Below are 16,520 nucleotides of genomic sequence, written 5' to 3'. Positions count from 1 at the left end.
CTCATGAATAGGAGAAGTGGGGAGGGATGTGATTGTGACATATGTTACTCAGGAGTTGTTATTGGGTTGACATGTAAGAGATTTTTCATAGAATGGGGGTGGAATAAAACAAGGGGTCATCCATTGAAACTGTATAAGTAGGGTGTGGGGAAGGGAATCAGGAGTAGGTTCTTCACATGAGTGGTTTGTGAGTGGAATGCTTTGCCTGAGTGTGTTGTGAATATAGACACACTGATCTTCACTCAGAATACAAAGAACAATACGCTTAGAGATGTTTTGAAGCTTCTAATATCATCCACGATGTGATTCGATGATTGATTGTTCATCATCAATGTGGAATCGCCACTTCTCTCATCTTCTACTGACTTCCTTCAATCATGAAATTGCAACTACCACCTGAAGACATTATATTGGTTTAGAGCATCATTTCTATATGCTTTTGTACCATTTCTAGGGTTTCTGTACTAAAAAAGCCCACTTTAAAACACAATTTAATTGTGGTTCATAACTCTGACATACAAAGAAAGCACTTTTCACTTCACGTCATAACTCCTGCACTATTGAATGTTAACTGACCTCACACTTAGCACATTTGTCAACTCACTCCAGTAGTGTACATGCAAAAATTGAAATCCTAAAACTTATATGATGGACTGCACTGTGTACATTATTGGATATATACATGGGATAAACTGCAGAGGAAAACAGAATCGACAAATCTAAAATGACTTTTTTAAGAACCAAATAGCACTAGAGCTTTCTGATCCCTTGCCAAAGCTGTGGGATGCAACTTCTCTCCTTCCAGGTTTCTAATTTTCTCTTATTGTGATGGTTCAATAGTAACATCTTCTAAAGATAAGACGGATCTCTTGGCAATCTGCCTTGCCTTGTATAGATAACCAAGGCAGATCTCCTCCAACCATTTCACAAACTATCCATGGTATACCTCGTCGGAAATTTTGCTAGAAGGACATCGGAAAAATATTCAGTTGCCTTGACACTAATAATTTTCCCAGCTATGGTATTCCTTCAGTTTTACTAAAAGCACTTTCATCCATCTTGTATTATATCTTCAATCTGTCATACTCTCCTTGCATCTATCCAACAGCTTGGAAGCAATCCTTTATCCAGCCTGTTCCCAAATATGGAAATAAAAGTCAACCTTCAAGCTAATTGGCATATTGCTCTGATCTCGGTACTCTCAACAATAATGGAAAATGTCATCAACAACTAATTGCTTCACAGCTTGGAGACTTACCTATTACTTACAGATCACAAATATGCATTCTGCCATTCTCTTCACAGCAGCTCGCCTAATCCATCTTACCTGCCTTTGGACATAGGCCATGGAAAAGTTCAAGAGACATTCCAGTGGTCACTCTTGTTATTTTCAAGGCATTCAATTGAGTCTGGCATTGTGGCCTTCTTACTAAGGTACTGTCTTATGGTATTCCTTCTTCCTTTTGTGAAAGAATTGTTTGTTAGCGTCCATTTCTGGTAATTAATTGCAGCATCAAATTTTACAGTCAGTGCTGGCACACCCCAGGGTCTGTAGTTTGACCTATAGTCTTCCGCTTACACATCAATGATCTTTCCTCCCCTCCCCATCCATGACACCCAGTCCTGTTCATAGATTTGCTGATGCGAGTACTTTTTCATTTTCAAAACCTTATAGTACTTAGGCAATTCATACTTCAAAATCATCTTTAACAAATGCCTTAAATACTGCTTTCCTTCTCATTTTCTGATGGGATGAGGATAACTTGGTGAATTTTTATGCTACCATAACACAATCCTGATTTCCAGGAAGAAAGACCATTAGTTACTCTCCCTCACTTTTGGCAATATTCATCTTGCCAACAAGGATCAGTTTTCTCTTCTCGAGTTGACTTTCACATCTTAGCCTTTCATGCCACGTGCACATCTGATCCATAGACTCTTCGAACTCCGAACAGTACTTCTCTTCTGCTCATCACTTGTTACTTTATAAAGCTCAAATCTTCTTAGCCTTAGAATACTGTTCCCACAATTGGGGGGGGGGGTGCACTTCAGAATGCTTGATTGTATTCAGAAGTTAGCTGTTCTCTTAATTGATACCCCCTCCTTCAGTGACTCTTCAGTCGCTTTCCCACATATACTTTTTTTCTACATTATTTCTTTTCTATAGGTATTTCCATTAGTGCTGCTCCACTGAACTGGCTGAAGCTCTCTCTCTACTTGCTTCTAACCATTCACAAACATGTGCAACTACTGGTGAACACTCATACACAGTTCAACTCCAAACCAAATTTGAATCCTCAGCCTTCATTTCCTACACCTCTGCTCTTTGGAACAGTCTTCCCCTCATACTGTTTTCCCTGGTGATTACAATCTGCTCAACTTCAAGAAACATGTCAGCAAATCCTTTGCTTTTTCTTTGCCCACATATAACACTTTTTTATGTGTGCTGATATTTAAAAAAAAAGTTACATGACCTGTTTAGCTGAAAACTGTTAGCAAAATACTAGCAATAAAGTCTGAATTGTTTTTAAGTTTTCTTGTACACATGCAACATCACATTGGGGTAAAATGAATATTTAAAAAAAAAAAAAAATCTTCTCAGAGCTACATGTAGAATATGACTTTGTTTCATGTAGTAATAAATGAACATATTGTTATGGTGTGCACCGTTTAGTTATTTCAATAAACTAGCTGAGAATTTGCTTATATAATGAAACTTAAAATATCAATTTTTCATTGAAAGATTTGTTTATTAGCTTTATAAAATGCAGTATAAGTTTAGATAAACTAATTTACTTAGTTATACTATATATTAATTTCTATGAAAATTAATTTTCATCTCTGCTTTTAGTTTAACCACATGAGACAGTTTATTGAATCAGGAGGGAGCATTTGTGTACTTATGGGAGAAGGCGGAGAAAAGAGATTTCAAACTAATATAAATTTCCTTTTAGAAGAATATGGAATTATGGTGAATAATGGTGAGTGGCTGTTATAATATTTGAAGAAATATGTTTTGGTTTAATTTTTACTTATGAACATTTATTAATTTTAACAATACATTTTAGTTATTTAGGCATCTTAGCTAGGTTTTTGTTTTTTTATATTTTTATAATAAAAAGAAAAGATTTAATATATCAGTACAGTGAATGAATAGGAAGTATCTTTGAGTGATTAGGTCTGTTAGCTTTGTAGATTGATTTTTTGCCCTCTTGGGACTGCAATGTTTGAGAAAATACATATAAAGAAGGTAGAGGTGATCAGTGAAGTGTGTGTGGAGAAAGAGGATTGGTATTGTACTATAGTAATTTCATTATCATCAGATCTCCACAGTCACAAGACCCATTGTGTATGGGGGGGGGGGATCCTCATTGATTATTTACCATGTTATTTTACATTGCATTCCATAACCGGTGTCTTGAAACTAATCTCCAGTGAGATGGTGAAGATCTGTATTTAAGAGGATGTTATGCACTGTTTTGCTATCATTCATTAATACCGAAAAAAAACAACTTATTTCTCAGAAGGAGGATCTACTAACCCCTTTTTCTACCATTTGAAAATACCCAGATCTCTTAGTTATTTATTCCTCTTTACTCCATTGGGAGCATAGGGTCTTGACCATATATCTCCATCTGACTGTTTTGTTCTCTCTTTATCTGTATCCAGATCTTTCCAATCTTTCTGAGATCTTCTTCTACTTCTCCCTGCTAGTGTATCTTCGATCTACCTCTCTTCCTCTTTCCTTGTGAATTTCACTCTAATGCTTGTTTGACTTTGTCTTTTTTCCAGTTTTCTTAGTACATGTCGTATCCATCTCCATTTTCTCTGATTGATGTCATACATTATTGGTTTATGTTTAGTTTTTTTGACATAACTCTTTATTGTATATTTTTTCTTGCCATTTTATTTGTGGAATTCTTTTAAAACATTTATTTACAAAGTATTGCAGTTTTTTATAATTGCTTTTTTGTCGACGTTTCTGATGCATAGAGTAGAATTGATTTCATATTAAAAACCTGATTTTGTTTTTTCAACCCTATTTGCTTAGATCTCCATATTTTCCCTAACATGTTAAAACTTCTCTGTGCTCTCTGTATCTTGGATTTTATATCTTTCTCTGCTCCTCCCTGTTTATTTATTGTTGATCCTAAGTACCATCCAGTACTATGTCTTTTTGTTTATTATTATTACATAACACTTCCAGTGAGTCCAAAGACTCATCGATGGAGAGCACCTACTCTACAACTCTCCATCTCCACCACTCCACTAACCACAACTATCTTCATCTACACCAGCGCCATCTACTGCCGACCACCACCTCTATTTTCACAAATCGCAAGCATCCATGTACATTGCGGGATTTGAACCTGAAGCCTTTTGGCTGTAGAGCAGATACGCTAACCACTTGACCAACCAGGCCTGCCGAGATTTCATTTGTAATGAAAGTAAATATTATTTATTTTCGTTATTTTTGTTTTCATTTTATTAATTCTTAATCCAACAGCCAGGGCTTCTTCATTGATTTATATTGTTTTTGTCTTCATATGTTGTTATATGTGCTAGTAAACATATATCATCTGCAAAATCCAGTTTGTGTAGCTGTTCTATTCTATTTCACTGTATTCTTTTTGTGTTTTTCATGGCATTTCTTATAACCTATTCTACAACAACAAGAAATGTTGTTGGGGAGAGAATATAGCTCTGTCTAACTGCTGTTTTAATTTCAAACTTTTCTGTAAGTTCTCCATTGTGTATGATTTGTATTTTATTTTTCATAATTTTTTTTACTATGTTGATAATTTTACATAGTACAGGAAAACCCTGCTTAACAGAGTTTTCCTGTACTACACAGCTACAGTTTGTGTAGCTGTTCTATTCTATTTCACTGTATTCTTTTTGTGTTTTTCATGGCATTTCTCATAACCTAGTCTACAACAACAAGAAATATTGTTGGGGAGAGAATGTAGCTCTGTCTAACTGCTGTTTTAATTTCAAACTTTTCTGTAAGTTCTCCATTGTGTATGATTTGTATTTTATTTTTCATAATTATTTTTACTATGTTGATAATTTTACATAGTACAGGAAAACCCTGCTTAACGTGAATTCAATATGTGTGATAATCAGTTTACGTGATTGAGTGAAATGATACTGTTTCCTGCTATACGCGAGTGATCCATCAGTTAACGCTATTTTTTTTTTATGTAATGCATTTTGTTGCCAATCTGCAGCAAGCGGAAAAGCTGGAAGTCATTAAGAGACATGAAAGTAGTGCTAGTAATACAATGATTGTGCAAGACTTGGGATACAGTGAGTCTACCATTTGGACTATATTAAATAAGAACAAAGAATACAAAAAACAAGGAAAAGTTGCTACTGCTTCTTTAAGTATGCAGATCACCCGAAATGGAAACCATTTACTGATCGAGATGGAGCATCTTCTATCACTCTGGATTGAGGATTATAACTCAAAAAGAATACATCTTAGTACAGGGAATATTCAGGCAAAAGCTCTGTGTTTTTACCTCATTGAAAGAGACCAAATTTCATGGTTCGACTGTTTTGACCATTTTAAAAATTGAACTGGACTGTATAACATAAGAATAACTGTGGAATCTGCTAATGCTGATGAAGATTCTGCGGCCAAGTTTCCTGAAGAATTGCAAAGGATAATTCAGGAGGGTGATTATGATGATCATCAAATATTCAATGTCAACGAAACTGGTCTCTTTTGAAAGCATGTGGCAACAAAAACTTTCCTAGCTAATATTGAGGTATCTCAACCAGGATACAAAGTATCTAAAGATCGTCTTATGTTTTTATTAGGAGACAATGCAAAAAGCAATTTTAAATTCAAGCCTATGTTAGTTTATTCATGTGCAAAATCCAAGATCTAACGTTATTGAAGAAATTATCACAGTTGGAAAAGAACTTGGATTTAATGAACTGGATAATAAAACTGTGAGAAACTTGCTCAATTCCATTCAGAATAGTTAAGCGAGCATGATCTCCTTGAACTAGAAGAACAGTGTCCATATGAAGAAGAAAAGAAGTGCGAACAAGAAGAGAATGTTACGACTAAGAAGCTAACTACGAAAGAACTTGAGCTAGTTTTCAATCACATTGAGTATGCTAAGGAAATTTTTTTTTGATGCTGATCCTGATATGAAACGAAGCTTTGAAGTCTGCCAAAATTTTGATAAACCATTCGCCATCTATTGCAAATTGCATGACAAGATGAAAAAGTCGAGCACGATTCAAACATCTTTACTTAATTCTTTTTTTTTTTTAAAAAGTACCTCAATCAAATGTTTAGACATTAAATAAAAATTGAAGCAATTGATTTTTATTAACTTGGATGATTTTATCCTCTAATATAGCTTATACTCTAATTTTTTTTATTCTTCGAAATTTACACTAACTGATGGATGAATTAATATTATTCCTATTGTTTATTGTATTTGCTTAATGTGATTTTGTTTAGCACACATTAATTGATGGATTAATTAATCGCGTTAAGCGAAGTTTGCCTGTATACCATAATATGACATTAATTTCCATATTGCTTCTCTGTCAAAAGCTTTCTCAAAATCAACAAAGTTGATATAAATATTTGACTGCCATTATATTGATTGTTCTATCATTATTCATAATGTTGCTATTTGATCTATACATCACCTGTTGGTTCTAAATCCTTGTATTTCTCTTAGGTTTCGGTCTGTTTTTTTTCTGATATTAATCTTGTTAGTATTTTACTTGGTGTGTTTAATAATGATATTCCTCTAATTATTGCAATCAATTAAATCTCCTTTTTTGGTATTTTGATTAGTAACCCAATATTCCATTCATCTGGCCATTCTTCCTGCATCCATATTTGATTAAGAAATGGATAGAGTATATTCACCATAAAATCTATATCTGCTTATAATAATTCATTTTGTTTATCACCTATACCAGCTGCTTCTCCATTTTTACATTTTTTTAGTGCTTTTTGTATTTCACTTTTTATTTCTTTGGTATCTATTTTTAATATATTTTGTTTTCTTTGGCATTTGGATTTCTTTTTCAGGTTTTGCTCCATTCATTATCTCTGAAGTATTCTACCATCTTTCTATTTTATTATTACTGTTTATTTGATTTCCTTATTTGTCTTTTATAATATCTCTTCTTCTTTTCTTATCTGTCATTGTTCTTGTAATATTATATAAGGTTTTAGTATCACCTGTTTATTATCTGCAAATTCTGCTTTATTAATGGATTTTCAATAAACTCATCTTTTCTTTCATTTTTCTTAATCTCTTTATATATTTCTTATAAGTTGTTATTCTTATCTTGTATTATTTTTTCTTAATTTCTTTTCTTTCTTTAATTATGAGTTTCATGTGTGAAGATGTCCATTCTTTGTCTTTTCTTCTATGCACTTCTAGTATTTATTCTGTGGCTCAATGGTATATGTTATTGATACCAGTCCATATTTCTTCAATGCTTCTGAATTCATAATGTTTATTCTGTTTGGTCAGAATAACTTCATAACTATCTTTAACCTCTACTGCATATTTTCTTTTAGTTTCCATATTTTTGAGTTCGTTAATGTTATACTTTCTATTTTTTCCTATTCTTTTTGTTCATTAATCTTACTTTAATTTCTCCTATTACTAAAAAAAATGGTCTGTATAAGCATGTGCTCCTCTCATTGATCTCACGTTCAAAAGAGATTCTCTCCAATTTCTTTGTATCATAAATGATACAAAGAAAAGATTAAAAATGGATACTCCTATTACTAATTTATTTGCAATGCAGAAATCCAATAACATTTCTCCATTTTCATTTATATTTCCTATACCTTTTTTTCCCATTATCATTTCTCTATCTGTACAATCATTTCCTATTTTAGTATTTAGATCCCCCATTACTATAATTATATCTCTAGGATTTGTCATCTATTGCTTTTTTTAATTTATCATAAAATGCATATTTTTCTTTTTCATTTGCATTATTAGTTGGTGCATATTATTAAGAGATACCTCCAGGGAGTCAGGAACTTATCAAGGGAGGCCACATACTACACACACCAGCTGCTTGCACTTGCAACATCCAATGGCAATCCATTCCAATCTTGCACCACCTCTGAAAGTAAAATCTAGCCCTCACACCCTTCTTAGCAGCCTTCATTTTCAGCCTCCAAGGATGCCGTCCTTTCCCCACCCTCTATAAATTGAAAAATTTCATTTTAAATCCTGTATAACCCTTTCAGAAGTTTGTAAGTCTCAATCATACCTCCCTCTTTCTCCTGTTTGCTAGTGTCTGCAGTCTACAAATTCTCAATCTGTCTTCATAATCAGCTTCCACAATCCTGGTATCATTTTTAACACTCTCCTTTGCACTCTCTCCAATATATCAGAATCACAATGGAAACCAGGAGACAACAACAGTCCAAGTGAGGTCTTATCAATGCCTTGTAAAGAGGCAAAATAACATCCTTATCTTTTGGGTTGTATTTGCAATCTGTGTAAAATGACCCCTGAACTTCAAATTCCTATCTACTAACACTGCAAGATCCCTAATCTCATCAGTTTTTCTAGCATAATCCCACCAATATAATACGACATTAGATATCTAATCACGCCAAAGTGAATGACTTTACATTTACTGACATTGAAGTGACATCCTTTTTCCCATTCCCACAATTCCTGCCTATTCAAATCATTCTGCAAGTACTGTATATCAGCAGCATTCCTGATTACCTAACCTATCTTGGCATTATCATCAGCAAATAGCTGTATGTTGCTTGTTAAATCCTTCCCAATATCATTAATGTACAGATTGAATAACAGTGGACCAAGCACTGATCCTTGTGCATATTTTTCTTTTTCATTTGCATTATTAGTTAATGCACACCACTAGTTACCTTAAATCTTGCAGACTCGCATCCCCCTATAGTCAGCCATCCTCTAATCCATGCTAATATTTTATAATCTAAACCCATATTCTCCGATTTATTCTACCATGCTGTATTCTGTCAAAAGCCTTAACAAAATCCAAAAGTATCATAGAATGTAAGAAAGTTGCTAAAACAGGCCCTTCCCTTAGAAACCCATGTTGCTCATTGCAAAGTAGAGATTCACTGAATATGACCCATTAACCAAATTTTCCAAAATCTTCGCCACTACTTCTGAGATACTAATCAATAGTTGGATACATTGGTCTTTGCACAACCCTTGTGCAATGGAATTACCATACTATCTTTCCATTCCTGCAGAATCTTCCCTGTTCTAAGACTCATATTAAACAGCAGCCTGATGAAAGGAATAGCTGGTTCAGGTGACCACTCTTTTAGCACATCTGCTGATATCCAATCGGTCCCTTGCCGAATTCTTATTCAGTTTATACAACAGCTCTAATCCCTTGTCCTCCTACACCTGAGTTTCTTCATCTAGTGAAGAGATAGCAGTGAGCTCAATGTTGCATACACCAGGTTAATAGCTTTTTAACAAAATGGGTTGTTCAACTCATTAGTTGAACAACCTCTTCTACATCTGTAATCATCACACCATCTGTATTTAGAAGAGTTATTCCTTCTTTTACTTGCAGCATATCGATAAAATTTTTGATTGCAGAATAGCACATAGAGCCAGTTTCTTTCCATACTCAGATTTTGCTTTTCGTACAACAGTTAACTATTCTAGCTTGCTGCTTATAACTTTCATAACAGACATCATCCTTATTCACACGGTATTCCTTCCACATCATCCTTTTCTTATGAATCTCTTGCTTAATAAGATTGTAATCCATTTGACTCCTACCTTATTTATTCTTTGAACTCTCAGGACACGTTCTGATAGTGCATCACTTAAGTATTGTTTAAATGCTTCCCATGCACTGTTGATATTCTTTCCATCCAGAAACCGATCCCATTCCACTGAATTCATTATACTTCTCAATTGATCATAATTTCCTGCTTTGTAGTTCAGCATGTAACATTTTCTGAATGGAACGTTCACAAACTTAGTCACTTCCCAATTGAGCAGTGCATGATCATGTCACCAAACTGGAAGCAGAATAGTTGCATCTTTAACTTTAATATACATCTATAATTGTCACTTGATAGAATCTTGTTATAACTTGTTCTTTATGCATCTTTCTGTAATTCATTCACATTCAATAATTGCATCTCTTACTTTACTGGACATCGTTATTGCCACTCCTTTTGCATGTGTTCTACCCTCATCTATGTTTCCTGCATATATTATTGTTTCTTCTGAACTCGACTGGATCGATCTCTGTCCATTCCATCTTGTCTTGCTTATTCCCAATATTTCAATTTTGTAGTCTTTCGTTTCTTTGGCTATATTGGCTACTTTTGATGTTTCATACATAGTTCTCACATTCCAACATTCATATTGTTTTTTTTTGTTTTTTTTTGCTCGAAATAGTTTCTCTTTTGGTTTTTGTGTCTTGCTAAAATTTTCTGTTGTATTCCTCAATTCCCTATTCTCCATAAGAGTTTTCGTTAGAGAATGTCATTCTCAACAGTTTTTCTTCATTTAGTATTACATTTTGGTCAGATGTTTCTGTGGTCCTGGTTTCTGTAGCAAAGCATTTTTTACAAGGATGGTTGCTAGCGCTTTGATCAACCCTCACCTATTTACCTGGACTTGACACTGGCATCATGTGGTATAGCCACATCATGGCTAGCTTCCCAGATCTCTAGACAACATTATATTTCTCATTTTCTGATTTATACCTTTTCTGTCTTTTCTGGAATAAACACATTGTATTAGTAGCTTCCTTATCCATCCTCTGGTGTTATCTTATCTATTCAAGACACTACTTCTCACTTGTATACTTGCTTACCCTATAGAAATCCTTATCTACCAAACTTCAGCATACTATTTTCACATTTGAATTGGCGCACCTAAAATTGTTTGTGCTATCTAGACAGGGTAGTGTGGTTAATAGGTTAACCACAAAGTTAACTCTTTGTACGTCATTTGTAATTGCCTTCTCATAGATTGGTTTCTGCCCTGTACATTTTTGGTATTTTTACAGGCACTATTCTGCTGAACTGATTTCCATTCCTCTATGCCTTCTACTGGTTGATATGTTCATACTCTCTTAAACAGACATCACATCCTCCCATTATTTCATTCTTGCAATTTTATAATAGCCAGCATCAAAAAATCCTAATATTATGTTAATTATTGTTTGTCAGACCTTCAATTCTCTTCTCATCCAGTGGTTGTTTCATTGCATCAAGCCTTGATGCAGTTTAACAACAACAATCTGTTCATGTAGTTGTCTCTTCGTTACTTATGATTATCTGCTGTCTTGTTTCTTTACAAATCTTATTTCTCTAAATTTCATTGCCATGTCCAGTATCACTTCTAGTTCTTAGATGTTTTTTGCCTCTTCAGTATATCTCCACAAATAAAATATTTACATAGTTTTCCACTCTTGCATATGAAATTATCAGCCTAACAGTGTTGAAACACTAGCCTCATCGACCTACATTACCATACTGTATCCTGTTTTTGAATTCGCTTCGTAGGTCACAAAATTATTATTCTTTAAGCCTCTTTCATTTTGCATCATCCACAAATTGAATACTTCATGTTAAGCCACTGATAATCATGAACATATAATGTAAGCAGTATATTGATCCACTCGTATCATCCTGTGCCAATGCTGTTACCTATCACAGTCACTCTGCAGTCCACTAATGTCTGTTATCTAATCTTTTCCTCAAAACTAAATGTTGTATGTCTTATAAAACAATAATGGATATTCATTATTCTAATAAAATCTGACTTTTAGTGTACTACCTCTACTAGAGAATCTACAAATAAACTTAGTCTGGTGTTAATGCTTATACATTCATTTCTAACTGTAGTGTTTAAGGAAATTACAACACAAACAACTAATATTAACAATTGATATAAATTAAGTGGTTATTAAATCCAACATAATTTCAGAGCCGAATACAGAAACTATAAAAGTTTTGTATTGAAAGTTGAAGTTGACCAGAGAGCTTGCGGGAATACACACAGCGCCATACTGCGAGTTGCCCTAGCAGAGCCTAATAGCAAGTATGCATGCCAAAGTGCCCGTATATTCGCCTCCTATTGGTCCATTGATAAGGTTTCACTGGTTTCTGTTTGGGTTCCAGACCAGTGAAACCTTATCAAAATGGACTAATAGGAGGCGAATGTATGGACACTTCGGCATGAATGCTTGCTTGCTATTAGGTTCGGCTAGGGCAACTTGCAGTATGGCGGTGAGTGTATCCTGCAAGCTCTCTGGTCAACTTTCAATACGAAACTTTTATAGTTTCTGTATTCGGCTCTGAAATTATGTTGGATTTAATATCCACTTAATTTATATAATTTGCATCACTGAATTGAAGCCTTTTGGCTATTTATTTTAGTAAAAACTACAATTGAATTTATTAATATTTCTAGTATTTTGTCAAAGTTAAATTGCATCATCAGGGGACACAGTACAGGATATGTGCATGCAGGCACTACACTGAGTAATGAAGCTCAAGTGACATAATGCCCCTTATTGGGCAAAAATGTGGCTGTTGAACTGAAGTATGGAGGATGAGAGCTTCTCAACTTTGGGACAGTTTCATGCGACCAAATTTGTTGAGATTTAAATAGTTCCTTAAGTAGAAGCAGATTCAAAGAATAGTCTTTTGTATTTATATTTGCTGTGGTAAAGGAGAGTGGTCTTCTTCTTCCAGCATATCCTTTGGCAGGTGTCCAAAGCATCATCATCAGCAAGTCCCAAGTGGTGGTATGGGTGGAATTCCACTGGAAACAGATATAACCCTTATGTTCAGCAGTTCTGATGTTGGTCGTGCTGCCTGTTTGATCATAGGATAGTTTACAACTTCAAGGGAGCTGGTCATGATCATGCACTCTGCTTTCTCCCTGCCTGGCTAACTACTTCATGGAGACCTTCGAAGAGAAATCCTTAAACTCTATCCTCACATGTTCACTGTTTGGTTATGCTTTGTTGATGATGTGTTCTCCATTTCACCAATACCCTCAACATTTTTTTACATATGTAAACACTCATCATCCCAGCATTTATTTTCTTTTTCTAAGGTGAACTGAATGCTGGGATGTTGAGTAACACTTTAATTATATGCCAGCCTGATGAAACCCTAGCATTCTCTGTTTACTGAAAATCTACATAGACTGGTAGATACGTTCCCAAACAGTCTCTCCCCCCCTCCTAACTGTTTGTGATTATTAAAACTGTATAACATGACTAAATTAGTTCAGATAACAGCGTCCTCTCCACTTAACTTGACAACATTCACAAAACCAATGACTACAATTCCCATCATAAAAAAAAAAAAACACTTTCCTCCCCTCTCCAGAACAGATACCACACTGAAGCTATCACCATTCCATATATCCAGATCATATCTGAAAAACTACTTAAAATCCTGGGGGGGGGGGGGAGAACAACAGCAACCTTACAATCACACTATGGACTAGCCACAGTCCTAGATCTGCCAAGTCCCTTTGCAAGATTAAAATGGAAAATTCAGAAGCACTGATTAAAATACAAAATGATTTAACAGATCCTTTTTCCAGTAACTAAGGATCAAAACAGGATAATCTAGCTACAATACTTTTTAACTTAGCTTTGGAATACGTGTATCCAGTCGTTTCCAGTAGTTACTAAAGGCACTCTTAACAAATTAGTGCAGATTGTAGTATATACAGATGACATTAACATGTCAAGAACCAAACAGAAACAGGATGAGCCTTAAGTCTAATACAAAGTATCCTGTCATTAATAGGATTATAACTAAGAAGGGGTCTCTTGCCTGAATTGCCTTCAGTATCACAACTACTTCGTGATGCTTTGAGTCGCCTCCTAAATAAACAACTTGCTTACCATCCTTACTTTTGAAGTGACCTCCATTCCACCTGGCATCTGTAATTCCTATGATATCAATTTTATACCTCTCTATCTCTTTACAGACAATATGAAGAGTACCTGTCTGTAGACACCCATGCATCCATGTGCCTATGTAAAGTTTATCTCTAAGATTAATCCCATACCTTCTGTATTCCTGATTCACAATATCACTGACTTTTGTTGGAGACTGCAATATACTTCTTGAACAGGACCCTCTGCTTAAGCACTGAACGTTTCCCTGATTATTCTGCACAACAACTGATGAGTGTTATTGTAGGGCACAACCATATTAGGATTTTGGATGACGTCACTGGAAGAAATAAAAGTAGGGTTGCAGAGGCCCTTTTCACATATCCTAGAGATTTTGGTCCCAGTTCATCCTATGTTGGCCATGTGAGTTAGGATTTCAGCCTACTAGCTGAGGCCAATGCCTGAGAGAGAAGGCAGACTCCTACTAGATAAGATGAAAGCAAAATAGGAAAGATTTATCCCTAACCCTTGAATACTCTAATAGCATTGTGTGTGGGGGGGAGCAAGAATAAAAGAAAGGGGGGAGGGGCAGTCTACAGATAATATAACATATGTATAATACAGGACGTAAGGCATGGTCCAGCATTAGGTACCTCGGCTTTGCCACTACTGTACTCACTAAAGTGAGCCCTTGAGGGTTGATAGATATAGATAACTAATAATAAATAGCAGCTGTATGCATTGGTACCTCAATAAATAATAATAGGGAGGGGACTAATCCATCATAATGTATATTAGGAGATTCATTGAGGTGGCAGGAATACATGTGGGTTGATTGAGCAGCATATCATCTTGTACAATTTGTTATTCTTGTTATGGATATTTATTTCTATATTTTATTTATATTTTACTTTGTTTTCTAAAAATTTCCTTTTAATCACTGATCATCAGTAACCACTTTTTACCTACATAAATAATTCCCATCATCGTCAGAATAATGTCTGCGCAGTTAGCCTAGTGGCTATGCGCTTTGCAACCATATGCCTGGGGAAGGAGTGTCCTGGGTTCGATTTCTGTCGCCAACATGAGGAGATTAAGGATCTTCCTCAGCCATAGCCAAGTTAGCCGGTCTTGGGCATGAACAGCAGGGTTTTTCCCCCCAGTTTATCTGGGGTTTTTCATCCCGCAAGCAGGCAAACTGGCCCCGTGAACACACGGATCTACAGCCATAAATACTTAACCTTCTCATGAGGGGGCTCAACTCGTCCCAGTAGGGATGGGGGAGAAAAGAGAGGAAACTCTATATGAATAAATAAATAATCAGAATAATTATCCACTAATTTGAGAATACTACATTCATTACTTTTTTCTTATTATCACTGGATCTTCTGTGTTATCAATAAGAGATATCTCACATATGTTAGTCTTTTGCTGGCAATTCATAGATGCAGTCTACTTCTTATAATGCATAGCAGGATTCATTATTATTCAGGAACATGTCTCTCTTTTTCAAAGAATGGAATGAAAATGTTTATATAGAAAATAAAAAATCCTCAACAGAAACTATTCCAGAATCAAAAAAAAAAAAAAAACAAGTAGTTTTCTTGTATCACTTTATTCAGTAGAGATATATAGTTTGTACTATATTTAGCAACAATTAGTATAATTGCCTCCACTTCACTGATTTACATAAAATAGGAACATGGAATATAAGAAGTGTGTATCAAGGAAAAACCAGAACTGGTAAAGAAAGAAAATGGGAAGAACTCGAGTTAAGATTTTAGGAATCATTGAACTGAGATGGATGGGAATGGGTCCCTTTGATACTGATGTACTCCTAATTTTTTAGGAAATGACAACGTAAAGTAAATTATTAATTATAAAAGCTTTAATTAATAACTACCTATATATCAGCAATGTTACATTGCCATCTTTAGGGATCACAAAACAATGATATGTGCATGCAGGCACTCACACTAAGTAAATGAGGTTGAAGAAAGGCAACTGAAGTTGGTCTTACAATCCTCAAAGGCCCCTTATTGATAGCTGAAGTTAAATTGAAATTAAGGGATGAGAATAAATAAAAACAGTATCAGATTTTATTTGAATCTTATAAATGAAGATTTTTTCTTTTTTTTTCTTCTTCACCATAGCTCAGGCCAATAATAGTTGTAACGGTTGGTCAGTAACTTTAATGTACCATTAAAGTTACTGATCAACCATTACATGGTAAATTTACCATGTAGATTGTACTGCAGCTTGTTTCCCTGTATATAGTATATATGCTCCAGAAGATGACCTTGATATAAAGGTCAAAACGTCGAATGTGGATTTTGGTTTATATTAAACTAAAGTTTTACTCAAACACAGTAGTTGTCTCCATAATTTTCCAAAATATATTATAAATGAAGTATTTAAAGTAGAAGTCAGAAAGAAATTAAAATCTTTTGGAGAAGACAAGAAGAGAATTATTATCTGACCTTCATGGATTATATTGTTATCGTGGGAGGCACACACTATTGCACACAATGCTTATCCAACTGTGCTTTAAACTGATTCAATGTGTCTACAATCACAATACACTCAGGCAATGCATTCCACTCACCAACCAC

At 34.8% G+C, this 16,520-nt stretch overlaps 1 protein-coding gene across 1 annotated transcript in view; it reads left to right on the top strand.

Annotated features, from left to right (window-relative positions):
• IFT52 (intraflagellar transport 52) overlaps window positions 1-16,520 on the top strand; it is a 203,819-nt gene that overhangs the window by 39,942 nt on the left and 147,357 nt on the right. The window contains exon 5 of the mRNA XM_090410486.1: window positions 2,852-2,981. Within this exon, the coding sequence (XP_090266612.1) occupies window positions 2,852-2,981 (130 nt within the window). The remainder of the gene's footprint in view (window positions 1-2,851; window positions 2,982-16,520) is intronic.

Source organism: Typopeltis vanoorti, chromosome 20, assembly GCF_054136105.1.
Source record: "Typopeltis vanoorti isolate ZY-2024b chromosome 20, IOZ_Tvanoo_1.0, whole genome shotgun sequence".
NCBI lineage: Eukaryota > Metazoa > Arthropoda > Arachnida > Uropygi > Thelyphonidae > Typopeltis > Typopeltis vanoorti.
This window is presented reverse-complemented; position numbering and strand designations above follow the sequence as displayed.